This window comes from Cherax quadricarinatus, chromosome 39 (genome assembly GCF_038502225.1).
Source record: "Cherax quadricarinatus isolate ZL_2023a chromosome 39, ASM3850222v1, whole genome shotgun sequence".
NCBI lineage: Eukaryota > Metazoa > Arthropoda > Malacostraca > Decapoda > Parastacidae > Cherax > Cherax quadricarinatus.
Genome location: NC_091330.1, coordinates 6943228 through 6964810, shown reverse-complemented (window position 1 = coordinate 6964810; position 21583 = coordinate 6943228). Strand labels below are relative to the sequence as shown.

Here is a 21583-nt window from a genome sequence, read left to right as displayed (position 1 = left end):
CTACACAATATTACAGTGTTACACAGTGCTACACAGTATTAGTGTTACACAGTGCTACACAATATTACAGTGTTACCCAGTGCTACAGTGTTACACAGTGCTACGAAATATTACAGTGCTACACAGTATTACACAGTGCTACACAGTATTACAGTGTTACACAGCATTAGTGTTACACAGTGTTACACAGTATTACAGTGTTACACAGTGCTACACAGTATTACAGTATTACACAGTGCTACACAGTATTACATTGTGCTACACAATATTACAGTGTTACCCAGTGCTACACAATATCACAGTGTTACACATTATTACAGTGTTACCCAGTGCTACACAATATTACAGTGTTACACAATATTAGTGTTACACAGTGCTACACAATATTACAGTGTTACACAGTGCTACACAATATTACAGTGTTACACAATATTACAGTGTTACACAATATTACAGTGTTACACAATATTACAGTGTTACACAATATTACAGTGTTACACAATATTACAGTGTTACCCAGTGCTACAAAATATTACACAGGCAGCTACACTGGTGAAAATCTTGAACCATCACACACTGATGAGGTACACTCTGCTACACAGTGTCACAGTGTTTCTCAAACAAGCACGTTGTGTACACAAATCTTTCTTCAGTTTTTATTTATTTCCCAATGTTTATGAATATAAACTGTTTTTTTTATTTATTTACAGAATTTATATTTAATTCTTTATTGTTGGATTAAAAAATATTCATTATTATGTTGAGAATAACTGGTCTGAGACCGGGCCGCGGGGGGCGCTGACCCCTGAAATCATACTTCAGATATCCTTCAGGTGTAATTAGTAACATTATTTCCATGAGAAGTTATAAACCTGTATGGGTCCTACAACGCTTGTAGAATGGGAGGCAAGTCAGGTTTAATCCAAGGGAAGGCAGCTCCAGTTCCGTGGACCACAAGCCCTTGACCGGTATCAAGACCCTTGATATCATTTATCATTTTACATGTAAATATTGGTTGGATCAAACCTGATTATCTCCCATTTCCCAGGCGCCGTGTCACCCCTACGGATTTAGTGCTCTCCCCTTAATGAATATGCAATATAACCTCAGCCATTTTCTTCGTCCCTGGTTGACGTATGCGTACGTCAGTAGATGTTAACGGTGCACAAAACCTACACTAGATGAATAAGACAAATGTTCGACACTTGCACGTCTTTATTATGGAGAAGTGTCGCCCACCTGCGGCTTTATTAATCCAGTGCAGAGAATAATTAGTGGAGAAGGTAGAAGATGTGAAGGGGTGGTCAGTCCCTCTTTTCAAGACTGAGGATTGCTTACCTCAAACTATAATAATATAATATTTTTATTTACTACAAGTACATGTACATGGTATACAGGCTGTGTTGTGTTTCTTCATGTCTTCCATCGTCTCCAGTATTATTCACTGTATCGGAATGATAAAGCCACTGACTGGCGAAACGTCTCCAAAGTCAAGATAGCCAAGTGCTGCACACGTGTCTTATTCATGTACGGGTACGACAGCTGGTCTGAGGAAGGAACATGGCGGGTGAAGGTGATGGCTAAGAAAGGCAGCGCAGACCACGAGTGTACCATCATGATGTGGATCCTGCAGCCCCAGGTGGAGGACAGAGGTACCTACGTATGCCAGGTGGCTGACCGGGGCTACCTGGACTCCCAGATGGTGCGGGCAGGAAGTAATCAGTCACTCCAGCTAGACATTACTCGTGTAATTACCGTCACTCAGGTAGGTAGGCCTATACTACTGTAGATCTCACCTTCAATCAGTATACATAAGATTTTTTTTTTAACACACCGGCCGTCTCCTACCGAGAAAAATAAAATTTAAAAAATGTCTTCTCTTTATAACTGGTAATTTATATAGGACTAGAGATAGCCCTATATATATATATATATATATATATATATATATATATATATATATATATATATATATATATTATTTATTATCACACTGGCCGATTCCCACCAAGGCAGGGTGGCCCGAAAAAGAAAAACTTTCACCATCATTCACTCCATCACTGTCTTGCCAGAAGGGTGCTTTACACTACAGTTTTTAAACTGCAACATTAACACCCCTCCTTCAGAGTGCAGGCACTGTACTTCCCATCTCCAGGACTCAAGTCCGGCCTGCCGGTTTCCCTGAATCCCTTCATAAATGTTACTTTGCTCACACTCCAACAGCACGTCAAGTATTAAAAACCATTTGTCTCCATTCACTCCTATCAAACACGCTCACGCATGCCTGCTGGAAGTCCAAGCCCCTCGCACACAAAACCTCCTTTACCCCCTCCCTCCAACCCTTCCTAGGCCGACCCCTACCCCGCCTTCCTTCCACTACAGACTGATACACTCTTGAAGTTATTCTGTTTCGCTCCATTCTCTCTACATGTCCGAACCACCTCAACAACCCTTCCTCAGCCCTCTGGACAACAGTTTTGGTAATCCCGCACCTCCTCCTAACTTCCAAACTACGAATTCTCTGCATTATATTCACACCACACATTGCCCTCAGACATGACATCTCCACTGCCTCCAGCCTTCTCCTCGCTGCAACATTCATCACCCATGCTTCACACCCATATAAGAGCGTTGGTAAAACTATACTCTCATACATTCCCCTCTTTGCCTCCAAGGACAAAGTTCTCTGTCTCCACAGACTCCTAAGTGCACCACTCACTCTTTTTCCCTCATCAATTCTATGATTCACCTCATCTTTCATAGACCCATCCGCTGACACGTCCACTCCCAAATATCTGAATACGTTCACCTCCTCCATACTCTCTCCCTCCAATCTGATATTCAATCTTTCATCACCTAATCTTTTTGTTATCCTCATAACCTTACTCTTTCCTATATTCACCTTTAATTTTCTTCTTTTGCACACCCTACCAAATTCATCCACCAATCTCTGCAGCTTCTCTTCAGAATCTCCCAAGAGCACAGTGTCATCAGCAAAGAGCAGCTGTGACAACTCCCACCCTGTGTGTGATTCTTTATCTTTTAACTCCACGCCTCTTGCGTGGAGTAAAACTGGTCAATTAGCAAGAACTCATTTTAAATTCAGTTCTTTCTGAAATTTTCTCTTATACGTTTAAAGATATATTTTTTTCCTTAATGTTGATGTAAAAATTTATAATTTTGCACCAAAAGGAACTTAGAAAACTTACCTAACCTTATTATAACAAGAACAATTTATTTTAGCCTAACCCAACTAAATATATTTTAGATTTGTTTACAATAATTTAATACTAAACAAACAAGTGAAATATATTTTTTTCGTTAGGTTCAGAATGATTTTGGCGAAATTATTGCATACACAAATTTTCACTTGTCCTATATGGCAAGATGAGCGTTGCTATTTAAGCCAAGATCGTAAGTTCTGCCTATTCGGCATGACATATATATATATATATATATATATATATATATATATATATATATATATATATATATATATATATATATATATATATATATATATAAAACAATGTAAATGGTCCAAGTCGGACCGAAACGTCGTCGTAAGCTTCTCTCTTTTATGTGCAGGTTATTTGTGTGTGTATATATATATATATATATATATATATATATATATATATATATATATATATATATATATATATATATATATATATATATATGTATGTATGTAATTTATTTTCAACAATTCGGCCGTCTCCCACCGAGGCAGGGTGACCCAAAAAAGAAAGAAAATCTCCAAAAAGAAAATACTTTCATCATCATTCAACACTTTCACCACACTCACACATTATCACTGTTTTTGCAGAGGTGCTCAGAATACAAAAGTTTAGAAGCATATACGTATAAAGATACACAACATATCCCTCCAAACTGCCATTATCCCAAACCCCTCCTTTAAAGTGCAGGCATTGTACTTCCCATTTCCAGGACTCAAGTCCGACTATAAGAAAATAACCGGTTTCCCTGAATCCCTTCACTAAATATTACCCTGCTCACACTCCAACAGAACGTCAGGTTCCAAATACCATTCGTCTCCATTCATTATCTAACACGCTCACGCACGCTTGCTGGAAGTCCAAGCCCCTCGCTATCTCTCTCTCTCTCTCTCTCTCTCTCTCTCTCTCTCTATATATATATATATATATATATATATATATATATATATATATATATATATATAAAGAGAGAGAGAGAGAGAGAGAGAGAGAGAGAGAGAGAGAGAGAGAGAGAGAGAGAGAGAGAGAGAGAGAGAGAGAGAGAGAGAGAGAGAGAGAGAGAGGGAGGAGAGGTAAGTGTTTGCAGTGGGTAAAAATTACGAGAACCAGTGTGTGGTTGATGAGTATTTTTAATAAACTTTAAATTCAGCTACACCACTGAAATTTGAATCTGTAAGTCAAGTGAAGTGTTGTGTTGCAGGGTGAAGATGTTGAGATTGAGTGTACCACTAAGAACCGAGCATGGGCCGACCCCCACCACTACACCGTCCACTGGCTGCTACACCCAGCCCACGCCTACACCCACACCAGCTCCACGCCCATACATAGGAGAGGCTTCACTCTCACCATTTTTAACGTCACGGTGAGTGCTGATGAAATATTTACGCAATGAGAGACTAATGGACAGAAAAGTGTGAAATACATGTAATTCCGTTCCGGTCAAGTCCCATCTTTAGTTGACTGAAGCTAAATTATATACATCTCTCTCATCTATATTTCAGATTTTTATCCACATGAGTTTTCATTTTGCGTCACTCATTTTTGATGACACTATTATTATTATTATTATTATTATTATTATTATTATTATTATACAGTACTATTCATGGGGTAGCGTTTAACCGCAGGAGGTCATACTGCACCTGAGAAATGGGGAGTCAATCACGATTCATCAGTTCTTCACTTGCATCAAGCGACTTCTAATGAATGGACTACAATCCCAGCATTTCAACACCAGTTTTATTATTATTATCAGCGTCTCGGAGGTGACAGTAAAGTAACACGTTGCGATTACCTTGCTATGTTACAGAGGTCGGTGACAGTAACGTGCATCATGGTGGAGGAACAGGGTGTCATGTGGACACCTGTGGATGTGGACGGTGAGGTAGCGAACACCTCGGCTGTAGTACACGTGGTCACCTCCCCCGCCCTCGCCTGCCACAATGACTTTGCTTACGGTGTCACTTGGAGCCTCACCCCGGTCAGTAGTGTTCCTCAAAGCTGCCCACCAACCCTTATCATGCTAGTTAATAACTTGTGCTGGTTACATTATTATTTCTGCCTCCATTAATGAAGTTCTTTCTTACTAGATATGTCTTAACTGCCTACATTTTTTTACTCCTCGTCTATTCTATTGTTCATCTCGTCTTTCAAAGATTTTTAGCCACCCCTCCGTGTTTGAGAATAATTTTGATTACATGTGGCTCTTATGTTAATTTACATGAATCTATTAGCCCACAAGCTCAAAATTTCGGGAAATAGCAGCCAATGTTTCTGATTCAGGTTCACGAACGGGATGAAGTACCGTGTCCGAAAGGTTACCAAGGCTCAGGAGCCACTCGTTACTGCCGTATCCTGAGTGAACACCCGGACTCCTCTCCGTCAGTGTGGCAGGACCCTACCCTCACCACACCCTCAGGTTCCTCCCACTCACAACCTAGCTGGGACATTCCCGAATTTTCTGAGTGTATCTATCAGCCGCTCAAGTACACTACCACGGTGAGATGGACACCCAGCATTATCTTCCTCTTATTGTCTAAATAGATTACCATTTTTAATTTGTTATAGTTAAATTAAAAGTTCTATGAATACTGCACATAGTGTTTCTGTTTGTTACACAAAAAAATAGTAAGCCATCAATATAAGAAACCCCTACATGAAGAATTTCGGATATATGGGACAAAATCCGCTGGGTCAATAGAGTCAGAAACAATAGAAAAGTTATACTTAAGGTTTACTCTTTTTTAGGAGAAGTTTTCATTTATATTCACTTAATTTATGCAAAGTGCAGATTACAACTTCGTAAATATAGTTTGTATACAATCAAACACTAGTCAGCGAACCTTCTCACTTTTCAATAAAACAGTTCAGTAAGCAGTTGTTTGTTTCCCCTCACTGACCCATAATTCTGCATCGTTTAGCCGTTGTATCTCTACACGCGAGGATTCCGCTCCCTTCCTGAGGATCTAGAGGGTCTAGCAAAGAATATTCTCAAGATCCTGCAAGAGAGGGTCTCGCCCGTTCTTCCAGGTGAAGGAGCGAGCATCGTTCATATCCTGGAAATGTTGGGGGCGACAGAACAGATCATTTCCCTTCATACTTTCCTCAGTATCCTCGAAACAGTGGTCAGTCAGAAGAAAACTCTATCCTTCACTGTAAGTTACATAGTTTTATTATCCGTACGAGTCTAACGCTTACTTTCAATAATAATAATAATAATAATCATAATAACAATAATGATAATAATAGTGATAATAATAATAATAGTGATAATAGTAATAAGTGATAATAATAATAATAATATAATAAATTGCTGAACACATTCCTCGGAATAAAATTCCTTGTTAATCTCACATTGTACATTTGCATCTCACCATCGACACCATGCCTAGCCCTTCTAGGGTAGGGTAGGTGCCTGAGCCCGAGCTTTCAGCTCACAAGACTGTCTTTCCCATTATCCCCCTTGGGGCGGGGATGGCAGACCAGAGAGGCCTAGCTTCTCCCTACGAGAAGCTAGGCCTGGGGACAGTTGGTCCCTAAGATGAGGGGGTACTTGTGCCTCCTCCCATGGGAGACTTAGGTCTCAGACACTCCCTAGAGAGGGAGCCAAGGCCGGGCCACAACTTGGAAGAGGCCCGAGCCGGGAGAAAACCGGCGAATCTTCAATAATAATGCATCTCACGTCAACTCGCACATATCAATACAAACACTCTTGTAGTACTGTACACATACTACTAGCATAAAATTTTTCACAAAGATATTTTAAATAGCGTGTGTACCTCTTATTTTACTGCAGGCATCAGGTCAAGATTTGCACTGATAAAGGATACTTGAGTTCTTCATTATTGCTAAAGCTGTTCTGTTGATATTGATATTCTTCCTGCACAATGTGCAACTCATCTTTCTGAGCAAATTCGCAATTAATTTATCGCAGCTCTTAAGCCTAACTTCGTGTTACAACTTAAAAGAGATTATTTCTTACCGCAGACTACCTGGAGGATGTTGGAAATAAGCAGGAGACACTTGAGGACTGTCGTGGTGTCGTCCTCAACTCAGGGTGAGAATGTGTGGTTACCTCACTTGGTAGGAAGAGTTACGCACCTTAACCAGGAAGATCACGTCGTAACAACAGACTGCCAACCCAGGAGGTATTCTGTCTTCTGAGCTGTGGTACATATACATAGTCCTTTTTGAGTACCAAAATTCTTGGGCTCCTAAACATTTATATGAGATCTGTGTTTCATAAGAGAAAATATATTTAGTGTTTTCGAGTTTTTCATAATAGTATTTATTTGGAACTATACGACCTGCACTGATTTAACACTTGACAAACATACACTATAAAGATGATACTACTTCTACTACAATTACTATTATTATTACTACTACATTACTACTACTACTACTACCACCACCACCACAGCTTTTACTACTAATTCTGCTACCACCACTACTACTACTGTTAATAATAATAATAATTCTTACCGATTATATTTTATATAAGTTATAAATGTTAGTATGTACATGCTACTTGCTGATATTTTAGTCACAGGAATGTGCAGTAATCATACCCTAGATGCCAACTCCAACAGCTTGATTGCTCACTATCATTTGAGAGTGTGTCATGTTTAAATAAAGGCATATGTACATTTAGAACTTTTACTAAAGGAGACGTTTCTTACTGATGAGGTTTTTTAATGCTAATACAGAACTAGAAACAAAGAGGCTAGGAGAAACAGAAGCCAGGTAATGTAGAGGCGTCACTTGGTAGAGTGACGGCTAGTCCGTGGTAGTCTGTGCCATCTGATCGTGATGCATTGGATATGTTGGTCAAGTGGGTGGGTGGGAATGGTTGGTTTAAAAAAGGACTTGACTAGTTTGGGCCAGTAGGCCTACTGCAGTGTTCATCTATTTTTGTTATTATCCTACCCAGAGTTTCGTAGACTAAAACTACATGAACTTTGTTTGACAGTCTTCGATATGAAGTCACAGCTGCCTCTAAACGATGCTGGTGTATATCACTCACCTCTATCACTAACTCCGCTCCATCCCATTTACTAAGGTGCCAGTTTGTGTTCCAATGTAAGCACACAAGTATACCTAAGTTGGTCGTGGCTACAGGCACCATCGGTGGTCTCTAACTCTCTGTCCCATGGTCCTAGCTGTTTTCTTTATGTATACCTCACATCCTATCAAAAGGAAGCCTATACACTTCCACTCCGGATTTAAATGTGTTGACCTTCTTGATTTGGTCCTTGGCGGTGGTCGTACAACCAGTTGCTATGTTCGTTTTGCTGAACCTCATAAGGCTCCCTTACGTGTTGTGAGGTGTATGTAAGACTTAGTAAGGTGATGAAAACTGTAATGAGTTTTTAAGAGGAAAATGCAGTTCAGATTTTTGTCTGTGAGAGACAAGGAATATTTTCCAGTAAAAGTGGAACTTAAACACGTATGTGTTATATTATCATGATTCTCTAATGTCATTATATAGATGGGATGTAAAAGAAGTTATTGCGAAATTATTAAGGAGAAATGTCTTAACAGATAATGAATCTAACATAAAATGAAAGTTATCACAGTTGCAATTTTACAAATGTCTGTGAAACATGTCTGTAATATAGAATATTTTTTTTAATGCATTAGAAGCAAGCTTTATATATATATATATATATATATATATATATATATATATATATATATATATATATATATATATATATTGTTCTGATAATTAATTGTTTACAGAGAAGCGGTGCCCCTGTTGAGTGTACGTGTGGAGGTCTCATTTGACGACACACAAGCTCGGACGATGACACTGAAAGAGTTGCAGCAGCGAGAGGAACAGGAGGAAGCAGCGCCGGTGGAAGTGAAGGGGCCGCAACAGCAACAGCAGTACAAACAACAGGTGTCGGTGGGGATTGTGATATTTTTACGCCCCGAAAACTTCCCCTACCATCAACGTGAGACACTCAGGTATTGACAGATAAAAGTCACAATACCGTGACTGGAACATTTCCAAGCTAACCCACAAATTCAAAATAGAAACTAAACGATGCTTCGCCTCTCCCAGGACTCTTGTCAAATAATAACTTGTTAAGGGTTGAGGACACACCGAAGAATCGCTGTTTCCATTTCCAGTTTGTGAGTTATTTGTGGACAGTCATGTATTTTTTTTGTGCGTTTCTCTTTCTGCAAGTCTCATCCATTACCATTTTAATTTCTTCACCACGTACATGCTGCACGATCATTTGCTTCTTACATCAGCTCAATACTTCCTCCGTAATTTCCTTTACTGTAACTCAAGGACGAGCAACACACCACCAACTCGTATTGGAATTCATTATTATTATTATTAATTATTATTATTATTATTATTATTATTATTGCGTTTATTAGTAAGTTCTAAACTGCTAAGGGTCAGACAGCACTTAGAGGGAATGGGAGGTAAGCAAGTTCTATGCAAAGAAAGGAAAACCCAGGTCCAATTCCTTGGATCAGCAGCCCCTCAACAGAGTCAAGGAGCTCCTTAAAGGAATCACTGGGGTTTAAAGCAAGTTTACCACAGATCAATAGATCATAAGATAGGATGTGACGATTAGGTTCTCCACTCTCACTAAGTAAACTAAGAAATATTAATTATTTCTAGTTAAGTTGTAATTTATTATACATTACAGTACTTTATTATACAGTTGTACTTCATTATACCCTCCAGGTATACATTACTCTAGGTAACTTTTTTTTTCATTTCGCCATAACAGGGATGACAAGTACATGGAGGGGAAGGTGTGGGATGGGATAGAGCAGTGAAAAAAGTCATGGGTAAGTAGGGAGAGAGGTGTACGAAAGGTTAATTTAAGTAGCTTGATCACTTTGTGTGGCTTTTGTCACATAGTGACGAGTATAGTGATAGTCTTAAACTCTCTTTTTGGGTGGACGAGGAAATGCGTAACTTGTCAAGACAGACATCAACTTTTTCACATAAGGTTGTGGTAGTAATTTCGTATGTATTGTAGAACTAATGTGTGTGTGTGTGTGTGTATATATATATATATATATATATATATATATATATATATATATATATATATATATATATATATATATATATATATATATATATATATATATATATAGCTATCTGTTTGTAGAATATTTATGTATTCAGGGAGGACACTAAAGAGCCTATACTGGTAGAGGCAGCACTGGTGGAGGTTGTGGAGCACCGTCACATTGTGTCCACAGACTCGCCCCGGAGCACTGCCTTACCCAGGAGCACTGTCTCACCCTGGAAAAAAGCGTCGACCAGTAATAATACAGCCTCGACCAGAAAAGCAACGGACGCTCACATCATTCCCACCAACTTCGCCAATTCCAAACTTGTCTCGTATCTTACCTACTCCTCCTGTCCAGTACAGAGGTAGATTTTTGACTGACTGATACACACTCTATTGTACGTTATTTATGTGGATATACAGCAAACTGATAAAGTGTTAGAATATCTCATTTGTGCTTTAAACCCCAAAAATCAATCACTGTCAGCTCTCATCATTATTTCCCCGCACTCTGCAGGGAGGCAACACGGGTGCCTGCCTGCGGTCTGGGATGGCTGGAGGAGGGAACACTCAGCTGGGACCTGAGTCCCTGCTCCCTGCTAGAGTCAGGAGAGGGAAACAACAGCGATCACCAGGATAATAGCACTAGTGGGGGCCGGTGTGTGTGTCTGTGCCGGGGAGAAGGCCTCTTCACTCTTCTGCTGGTTTCACCGACACTTCCAGAAATAACACATGTTAGTACCTCACTACCTGATTTCGGACAAATTTTCTCTAAAAATACAGTGCAGAAAGTGAAATTGGTCAAAACAGATGAAGCCTACATTATGTCTGAACCAGACATTATTGCTGTATCCAATTTATAGAAAAGGTTAAGTTAGGTAAGATTGTCAAGAAACAGGAAAAGTGTTTCCTGATGCGGGTCTTAGTCATATGATGATCCGCAGCTCGAATTTTGGTCATCTGACCGAGGCCTTCCACTGGCTTACCGGTCCACCCCTTTAAAAATTAAGGTTATAATTATAACCATCTAGTATAAAAAGTAAATTTTTATAGAGAAGTTACATTAGTTACTGTATTTTCTGGCATATAAGGCGCGTCTTTTTTCCAAGTCTTAGAAAATCAATCTGCGCCTTATATGCTCAAGGTCAGGGTTAAGGGTAGGCTTTAGGTTACGCTTTAGCAGTTGTTTACTAATGTTACGTTACAACTGCTGTATAGCCCTTGTGGCTTAGCGCTTCTTTTTGATTATAATAATAATAATAATACGTTACAACTGCTTCCAAACATCATCTTAAATTTAAGTCTCGCATAATCGTGCGCCTTATATGCCGGAAAATACGGTAAAAAAGGTAGTTTCTATTTTATGTAAAGAGCCCTCATCTTGTAGTGATTTTCAGTAACCCTCTGAAGTCCTTACACGAAGGAACTTGTGATTACAAGTCTTTGATAGCTGGTATCTTTGTTTTACACTGTGAGGTATAGGAAGTACCAGGGTGGTAGACAACCATCCTAGGAGGTAGTACAGTCTTATCATATGAATGTGAAAAAAGAGAAGCCTATAAAATGTTTTTGTACTCTGGATTGCTGTTGTATCTTGTGAACATGTAGGATGACATGTATGTTATATAAACTTCTGTTTACACTTATTCTTGACTTTCTCCTGCATGTTTCAGTCAGTTACCGTTTGTCAAAAGCACTTGTCGATAGATACTTGTTTTGTAATAGCTCATATTCCGGTAATATTTCCTTTCCAATTTAGGTCTGGTCTGAGACCGGGCCGCGGGGGCGATGACCCCCCTCAGCCATTAAGATATATTGATAACTCATGTGCTATGAATGGTGAACCAGCAGAGAGATAGTGGAGCCCATGAAAGGCAAGGAGAGGCCAGTGTAGCTGGCAGCTGTGTGTTGTCTGCAGCTGTGACTGCTGTGTGTCTGCTGCTGCTGCTCCCCAGAGCTTCTCTCACCACCGTGCAGCTGCGTCTCCTCAAGTGCCTCGCTCTCACCCTCTTCAACCTCACCTTCGCCGTCTTCGTCGTGTGGAACACATCACAGGTGTGTAGGACACTGCATAGGTGTGCGAAACACCTCACAGATATGTGAAACATCTCACAGTTCACTTATTCCTTCACCGACTCACATTCTGACTGTGATACACAATGATGAATAATGGGGCATCCACTAATACGTATCTAATAATAATAATACTAATACTAATAATAATAATACTAATACTAATAATAATAATACTAATACTAATAATAATAATACTAATACTAATAATAATAAAGTATATTCTTAACACTATCGTATATATCAGAAAGTAATTGACCCGAACTATATTCATTAAGTATATTAAGAGTAATATGCTGCCTTGCTGGTATGTTTGCCAGGTGGTTGTGGGTGTGAGAGCGGTCGGCAGCTCATGTCTAGTTCTGTGTATGGGTGTGGGCGTCAGTCAACAGATGGCTCTCCACCAGCATCTAGCAGTTACCACCCACACTACGCCCATGTCGCCCACACACACAGTAACGTTCGCTGTCATCGGTAAGTCACCTTTTTTTTTCTCAGTATAACAAATAATAATAACAACAATAATAATTAATAATAATACAAATCATCATAACAAAACAGCCGTGTCGTGTACCGTCGGGCTGGCGGTGTGGGCGGCGGAGCATTTGTACCAGTACCCACAAGGGTTGCCCTGGTTGCCCCTGGGTGACGCCTGGACACTGACGGCGGGCGTGCTGGGTTCCATGATGGCCGTGTTCCTCCTGTGGGTGGCGCTGGCGAGGCACAACCTGAAGCACCTGGCTCTCATCAAGGCAGCTTCGCCCGACCACAGGAGCCTCACTCTCGTGTAAGTGTTGGTTAGATGATTGAGTTTAAAGCTTATCGACTACACGAGGGTCATTAAGGCTGCTTGTCAACTGTTCACCACCAGTCAAGAATACTTTAATTCCTTCACACTCACTACTGTACGTATCTGAATCTTAGTTAACTATCGTAGATCATATCTTCTTTGTTTAAGTTTATAAGTTTGAATCTAGTGTTACACATCCACTTTTTATCGAAAAAAAAAATAAACTAGTATTACTACTACTAAAATTAATAATAATAATAATGAACAAGAAACACCGAGAATTGCTCTACTGCTATAAGAAAACAGTCTCATATACTTATTCATTAACTTGTCCGCACTGGAGGTTACCTGGAGGTTATTCCGGGGATCAACGCCCCCGCGGCCCGGTCCATGACCAGGCCTCCCGATGGATTAGGGCCTGATCAACTAGGCTGTTACTGCTGGCCGCACGCAGTCCAACGTACGAGCCACAGCCCGGCTGATCCGGCACTGACTTTAGGTATCTGTCCAGCTCTCTCTTGAAGGCAGCCAGGGTTTATTGGCAATTCCCCTAATGCTTGATGGGAGGCTGTTGAACAGTCTTGGGCCCCGGACACTTATGGTGTTTTCCCTTAGTGTACCAATGGCGCCCCTACTTTTTATTGGGGGCATTTTGCATCGCCTGCCCAGTCTTTTGCTTTCGTAGGGAGTGATTTCTGTGTGCAGATTTGGGACCATTCCTTCCAAGATTTTCCAAGTGTAGATTATGATATCTCTCTCCCTCCTGCGTTCCAACGAGTACAAGTCAAGTGCTTCCAAGCGTTCCCAGTAGTTAAGGTGCTTGACAGAACTTATACGTGCAGTAAAGGTTCTCTGTACACTCTCTAGATCTGCGATTTCACCTGCTTTGAATGGAGATGTTAATGTACAGCAGTATTCCAGCCTAGAGAGAACAAGTGATTTGAAAAGGATCATCATGGGCTTGGCATCTCTCGTTTTGAAAGTTCTCATTATCCATCCTATCATTTTCTTTGCACGTGCGATCGTGGCACTGTTGTGATCCTTGAAAGTGAGATCCTCAGACATTACTACTCCCAGGTCCCTTACATTATTTTTCCGCTCTATTGTATGGCCGGAGTCAGTAGTATACTCTGTTCTAGTTATTATCTCCTCCAGTTTTCCATAACGGAGTAGCTGGAATTTGTCCTCATTGAACATCATATTGTTTACCGTTGCCCACTGGAAAACTTTGTTTATATCTTCTTGGAGGTTAACCGCGTCCTCAGCAGATGACAGCCTCATGCAGATCCTAGTATCATCCGCAAAGGATGATACGGTGCTGTGGTGTATATCTCTGTTTGTCTGATATGAGGATAAGGAATAAGATGGGGGCGAGTACTGTGCCTTGTGGAACAGAGCTCTTCACTATGGCAGCCTCCGATTTAACTCTGTTGACCACTACTCTTTGTGTTCGATTTGTTAGGAAGTTGAAGATCCATCTCCCCACTTTCCCAGTTATTCCTTTAGCACGTATTTTATGGGCTATTACGCCATGATCGCATTTGTCAAATGCTTTTGCAAAGTCTGTGTATATTACATCTGCATTCTGATTTTCTTCCAGTGCATCCAAGGCCATGTCATAGTGATCCAGTAGTTGTGAGAGGCAGGAGCGACCTGCCCTGAACCCATGTTGCCCTGGATTGTGCAGATTTTGGGAATCCAGGTGATTTGCAATCCTGCTTCTTAGCACTCTTTCAAAGATTTTTATGATGTGGGACGTCAGAGCTATTGGTCTATAGTTCTTAGCTAATGCTTTGCTGCCACCTTTATGGAGTGGAGCTATATCCGTTGTTTTAAGTGACTGTGGAATTTCACCCATGTCCAAGCTCCTCCTCCATAGTGTACTTAGGGCACGCGAGAGGGGTTTCTTGCAGTTCTTAATGAAAACAGAGTTCCACGAGTCTGGGCCCGGGGCTGAGTGCATAGGCATGTTGTCAATGGCTTTTTCGAAATCTATCGGAGTTAGGGTAATGTCGGAAATCTGGCATACATTTATGGAGTTTTGAGGCTCATTCATGAAGAAATCATTTGGGTCGTCGATCCTCAGACCGATTAGTGGTTCACTAAACACAGAGTCGTACTGGGATTTCAATATTTCACTCATTTCCTTGTTGTCATCTGTGTAAGTCCCATCCTGTCTGAGTAAGGGCCCGATACTAGATGTGGTATTTGCCTTGTTTTTGGCATATGAAAAGAAATATTTTGAATTTCTTTCAATTTCACTAATAGCTTTAAGCTCCTCCTGCCTCTCCTGGTTCCTGTAAGAGTCATTTAGCTTAAGTTCGATAGTTTCCACTTCCCTGGTCAGCGCCTCCTTTCGTGTATCATAATATGATACTTAAAGGTAACCAACCAAACTTACATTTTCCCATTCTACTACTGTGGTTGAACAGGTGTGGACGAGTGAAACAGCTGGCGATGGTGGTAGCCGGTGAGTGGACCCTGGTCAGTGCCAGCCTCATCCAGCACCACCACCTGGGTCGCTACTTCTTCTGCCTGGTCACCCTCACACAGGTAACCTAAGCATATACACTTCCATTAAACAAGTATTCCAAAAGAAATAAGACACATATGCACAATCAAAATTTATGCTGAAGGATATCCTTCGCTGCTGATGACTTTTTCAATCCTTGTTATAGGAGACTTGGCGTCTCCTATAACAAATGTTTTGATTGTACATATGTGTAGGTATTGACATATCTGTATCTGTACAGGAACGCCATTACACACGTGAAGAATGTTCTGCTTTAAACAGTCTCATATTTTAAAGGTACCGACCCCTCAAGGAAGGTTCCTTGATGTTGGTGAGGGGCTCTTGATTTAGGGAATTGGATCTGTGCTCCAGTTCCCCGAATTAAGCCTGAATGCCTTCCACATCCCCCCCCAGGCGCTGTATAATCCTCCGGGTTTAGCGCTTCCCCCTTGATTATAATAATAATAATAATAATTTAAAGGTACCGAATCAAGAACCAAAATCAGGAAGCCCTTCTTGAATGGGGCCCACGTTTCGTATTGCCAGTTATATATATATATATATATATATATATATATATATATATATATATATATATATATATATATATATATATATATATAACATAAGAACGGAGGAGCACTGTAGTAAGCCTAATGATCCATGCTAGTCGTGTCCCTCTTAAATTCAACCCTACTTATTTATTGTTTAAGCCTAAAATTGAATTACTCGAGAATACGAGAACGTTCAGAAACTGATGTACTATAATTCGTGAAAAAATGAACATTGTGGACTAAGGATGGGTATTCACATACACATTAATACCCAGGACCAGTTTAATGTTATCCAGCAGTTTCTCTTGCACCTTCAATACAGCCTATACAACACGCTGCAAATTAGAATTATTACTCTTAAAAAACTTTAGAGATTATCATAATAACTCTTTAAATATAGGATAAAGTAGAAGACTAGCATTATTTCTGAAGATCAGAGTCTATCAGTAACATCAAAGTAACCGCCTCGAAGCTTTACTAAACATACTTTATCTTGACGAGGATAGTTTACAATGCCAGACTTGTCATCTTCAAACTGGTTTTATAATATAACTATAGATAATTAGAAAGCAACCTTATCACTATGTTACAAGGCTTGTGTTTTCCATGTACCGAACATAAAGTATTTGTTCCCAATTCTTTCTTCTACAAGAGCGTGGTGATCCTGGTGATGTACATGTGTAGCAGCGATGACGCCTCTGGTCTTCATTGCTACTGTCCACTGACTCATACTTCCCAACAATCATCTCAAGACGGTAAAAAATAAAAGTTTATCTGCTTTTTTTTTTTTTGTGGAAACACTTGAACTGTTAAATAAATGAACCTTTGCTTTAAGCCGATAATAAATTCTTGATGCGTTTGATAAGATATATAACAGCAATATATACTCCTGGAAAAAAGTGAAGTTAATTAATATATATTTTTGTCCTTTAGAACACGAAGAGTTCAAGATTGAAGACGAAGACGGTCGGGGTAAAGGCTGCATGGACGGGCTGCTGGGCTGCAGAATTCCATCTGTTAGGACCTACGAGAGTGTTCCCGAGGGAAGATCTGGCCTTAAAGACTATCTTTCTGAATTTCGAGCTCGTGGGGGTTCCTTCTGGTCGCAGACGACAACTACGATAATGCTACCAGATAATGGTGAGCTTCTGCACTCACCTACAGACTACGCTGGTCCCTTCAGCCATCGTCTAGATCTAGACCGCAAGACCCGCCTCCCACTGTACGCCCGTGGTGGTAACTGCAGCGTCACCATAGGCGCAAAACGTCCAAAGAACCTCTTCCTCTGGGGAACCAACTTAATGTGTGGGGAAGAAACGACGAGTCCTCAGGACATCCTCAATCCTTCCACGATGATCTACGAGGAGATGGATGCTAGAATGTTAGAAAAAAGGAGGAATTTATCATTCAACGTCCATCATCCTGTTATCCATGAGCTTCCTAAAGTCATGCATCCAGGCAGCACTTTGAGGCCCGTCGCACATCACTCACACTTAGACAGTAGCACTTCAAGTAAATACTTAAACATGTCAATACCGAAGAATAAAAACTTTTCCAAAGGAGCAAATATAAAATCAACGAAACACAATAAAAATATCAAAGCAAGAAGATATGTAAACCAGGAGACTGACAACCCAAGGTCCTCTGAAGTGATTACTGATGAAATGCATTGTGAGCCTAGCAAGAGTGAGCCTTGTTATGCTAATGTAGGGATGACCAACACTTGCAGAAGCGATTGTGTAGGGGTGATGAACATGTACAAAGATGGTAATGTAGGGGTGACAAGCACTTGCAACGATGGTAGTGTAGGGGTAACAAGGAATTGCAATGATGGTAGTGTAGAGGAGATGAGCACTTGCAAAGATGGTAGTGTAGGGATGACGAGCACTTGCGAAGATGGTAATGTAGAGGTGACGAACACTTGCAAAGATAATATTGGTCAGCGGAACACCATCACCGACCATGGCTACCTACCTATGAACATCAGAGAAAAAATACAAAGGAAACAGACTCAGCACCTCAAGAAAATTCACGATAATTCAACACTGCAGAAGCATAAAGTCCAAACAGTGGTTAACACACTTATGAAATGGAGACATGATGTTTCTCAAGAAGAGCGAATATGCAATCCTGTGCATCTTGAACCACAAACCAAGATGATCCACTCGTGGCAAGGCTCACTCGCCAAGGGCGACGTAAGTGATAATCAAGAAATTTCTACATTCTTAGATGGTCCCAATGTAGGTCAAGATAACCAGTCTCAAAATGAAAGGGAACCATCGGCAGCCAACAGCAAAACTGTATAGAAGGTGGCGAGAAGCCATCAGCATTGTCCTACTCTCCTGATCAGAATGTTACTCTACCACAATACTTAATACGTCCACCTCAGCCACGCCCATATCTTGTGGTTGGGAGTGAGGTACTGACGACGAGGGTTCTTTCAGTATGTGCACTGGTCACCAGAGTGGCGTTGGAACGTCAGAGTTTCAAGATAAGTCCTGAATTAAGACCAGGAAATATTCGTAAATGTAATTACGTTCGTCATTAGAGTAGATGAATTATCAACAGCAGTTTTTAAAACATGAATAAAGATACTGTATGTATGTACCAGTTACAACGTTAATGTTGTTAAACTCACTACCAGTGTTTAACACCTTTTATTCGTGGGTTCCCTTCAAGCCTTCAAGAGGGAAAGGATGAGGGGTGCTATGTTGCTGATGGAGTTCTCTTCATCACATGACTGGAGGTTGCTTGTGCTCTTAAATCAAACCTGATTACCTCCTATTCTCCAAGCGTTGTCTGATCCTTACGGTTTAATTGGTTTCTCAAAATAATAATAATAATAATAATAATAATATAATAATAATAATAATAATAATAATATTCGAGAGGTTATACGGAGTCATTGAAATTATAGTCAGTACATTACTTTTACTGCCCAACAAAAATATTGAGCAGTAATGGTTGGCTTTCTTAATCAGTTTAGGAATTATTACTATACGACTTAGAAGTCTGCCACGTATGTTTAACTGTAAGTCAATATTATTTGCTGTTCTATTATATAAGTTCGATGAGAGATCTCAAAAAGGCTTTGCCATGTACTTATAAAATATACTCCGGAAATATTGTGAAGGTTTTTATTTCACCTAACAATGAGAGTTATGTTGTGCGTGCGTCACACAAGCTGAGTTCTTCAACAGTGTGACGCTGCTGTTTAGAAGGTAAGGTGTATGAGATGATCTGAGAGAGCTCTTGAGAAAAAACTATCACTGGTATGCTTCTTTCAATGTAGTGTTTGCCCTACCAAATGGGGTAACATTGTATTCTAGTGTGTCTTGCTCTGCTGTGTTAAATGTCCGCTTCACTGCCCTCAAGACTCGGAGATTTGGGGTACAATACAAAAGTTATACACCTACTAAGGAAATTTAATTAAAAAAAAGGGGGGGAACTGAAAGCACCGTGTCTCTCTTCTACCAATAAGATTTAAATAAAACCTAAAGATCTTCTCTACATCTTGATCTAGGTACCAAGTGTCCAAATTCTTTGCGGGGAACTCGTCACTTGCATTTGGCCTTATTTCTTAATAAAAGGTAGCATACAGATGACCCTTGATCAGAGAAGAAACTTAAGTTTTCATAAGTTCGTCTCTACATTTATTGTATCCAAAAACAAACTAGTGGAACTGGCGAGGCTGTCTTGGTTAATGATCTGTGTGATTTGCCACCTAAAATGATAAATCCCTATTGGTGCTCGTGGCTTGGTTGGTAGCGTCCTTAGCTCACACACTGAGGGACTGGGGATCACTCCCCGACACGAGTGAAACACTGAGCTGCCCTCCGGGTTAATAATTCGAACAAAATCTTCTTCGGGTAAGCAAGAATAATAATAATAAGATATTATCACCTTTATATTATAATAATCAGGTAAAAGGACCCCAATGGAAATAAGTCACTCTGTCTATCTTTTTTTGGGTTATCCCAGGTTCTCTACACATATGCTGCTATGTATGATAATCTATGTAACTGTATATGTGTATACCTGAAAAAACTTAAAACTTTATTTTATCTGAATATTAAAGTCCACCTTATAATCAAGTTTTCTTCCTTAAAGCAATGAAAGAAAACCAATTTTCGTAGGAGTAACCGAATTTTGTTCCCATTTCCTCCTTTTTGTGAATGGTTATGAGAATACCAACAAACTTTAATTCTATAAAGTGAAGTACAGTCTATTATGAAATTAGGGTAATTGACATATATAAATTACTTTATAGAAAACCTCTTATTATGCAAGGTATTATGTTTTAAGTCAGTTTTGTACAAAGTTATCACAGTGTATATTAAGTAAGTTTATTTAGGCACACGTACACATACAAGTGGAAGGCCTCGGTCAGATGACCAAAAGCTCCAGCTGCGGGTCATCATATGACTTCGACGCGAGCCAGAAAGCACTTGTCCTGTTTCCTGACAAACCTTACCTAGGATCACTCAAAAAAGTACGACAATGTGACTTACTTCTATTGAGGGTCCTTGTAATATCTTATTATTTAAACTTTAAAAGTTAAAACAACTCAGTAACTCAACTTGGGGAAAGCACTAAGCCCATAAGGATTATACATCACCGCTAGGGCACTCAGCTCACATATTGAGGTCCGGGGGATCGATTCCCCGGTACGGCAGGAAAACATTAGGACGTGTTTCCATAAGACACCTGCTGTCCCTAAGATAAGATAAGATTTCGTTCGGATTTTTAACCCCGGAGGGTTAGCCACCCAGGATAACCCAAGAAAGTCAGTGCGTCATCGAGGACTGTCTAACTTATTTCCATTGGGGTCCTTAATCTTGTCCCCCAGGATGCGACCCACACCAGTCGACTGTGAACAGGACAACAGGAGGTGTAAGGAAACGTGTCGAAATGTTTCCACCCGCCGGGAATCGAACCCGGGCCCTCCGTGTGTGAAGCGGGAGCTTTAGCCACCAGGCCACCGGGCCACCACCCTGTTCACCCATCAGTAAAATGGGTACCTGAGTGTTAGTGGATTGGTGTGGGTCGCATCCTGGGACAAAATTGACCTGTAAGTAAGTAAGTAAGTAAGTAAGTTTATTCAGGTATACACAAATACAGTTACATAGAATTATCATACATAGCAGCATATGTGTAGAGAACCTAGGATAACCTGATTTACCCGAAATGCTCAGCATAACAAGGGGCTTCTATATAGTAGTATGTCATTCATGTCAGCTATGGTCTGTATTCCTTGTACATGTACTTGTAGAAATAAAGATATTATTATTATTATTATTGATCCAAGGATAGGAACCCCACCTGCACTTCCTTCGAGTCGAGAGCTTCTCATTAGCATCAAG

General features: G+C 40.2%; 1 protein-coding gene across 9 annotated transcripts in view; it reads left to right on the top strand.

The window, feature by feature from the left end:
- LOC128696417 (uncharacterized) overlaps window positions 1-19348 on the top strand; it is a 61085-nt gene extending 41737 nt beyond the window's left edge. For 8 of the 9 annotated variants that reach the window (XM_070092314.1, XM_070092311.1, XM_070092313.1 and 5 more), the window contains 15 exons: window positions 1543-1765; window positions 4441-4602; window positions 5050-5220; window positions 5523-5738; window positions 6161-6394; window positions 7227-7387; window positions 8985-9212; window positions 10405-10656; window positions 10809-11025; window positions 12140-12346; window positions 12685-12838; window positions 12926-13151; window positions 15587-15707; window positions 16873-16975; window positions 17154-19348. In XM_070092314.1, coding sequence (XP_069948415.1) covers window positions 1543-1765; window positions 4441-4602; window positions 5050-5220; window positions 5523-5738; window positions 6161-6394; window positions 7227-7387; window positions 8985-9212; window positions 10405-10656; window positions 10809-11025; window positions 12140-12346; window positions 12685-12838; window positions 12926-13151; window positions 15587-15707; window positions 16873-16975; window positions 17154-18526 — 4048 coding nt within the window. In that variant the 3' untranslated portion in view covers window positions 18527-19348. The remainder of the gene's footprint in view (window positions 1-1542; window positions 1766-4440; window positions 4603-5049; window positions 5221-5522; window positions 5739-6160; window positions 6395-7226; window positions 7388-8984; window positions 9213-10404; window positions 10657-10808; window positions 11026-12139; window positions 12347-12684; window positions 12839-12925; window positions 13152-15586; window positions 15708-16872; window positions 16976-17153) is intronic. The other variant, XM_070092312.1, reaches the window with a different exon arrangement.
- Window positions 19349-21583: the final 2235 nt, after the last annotated feature.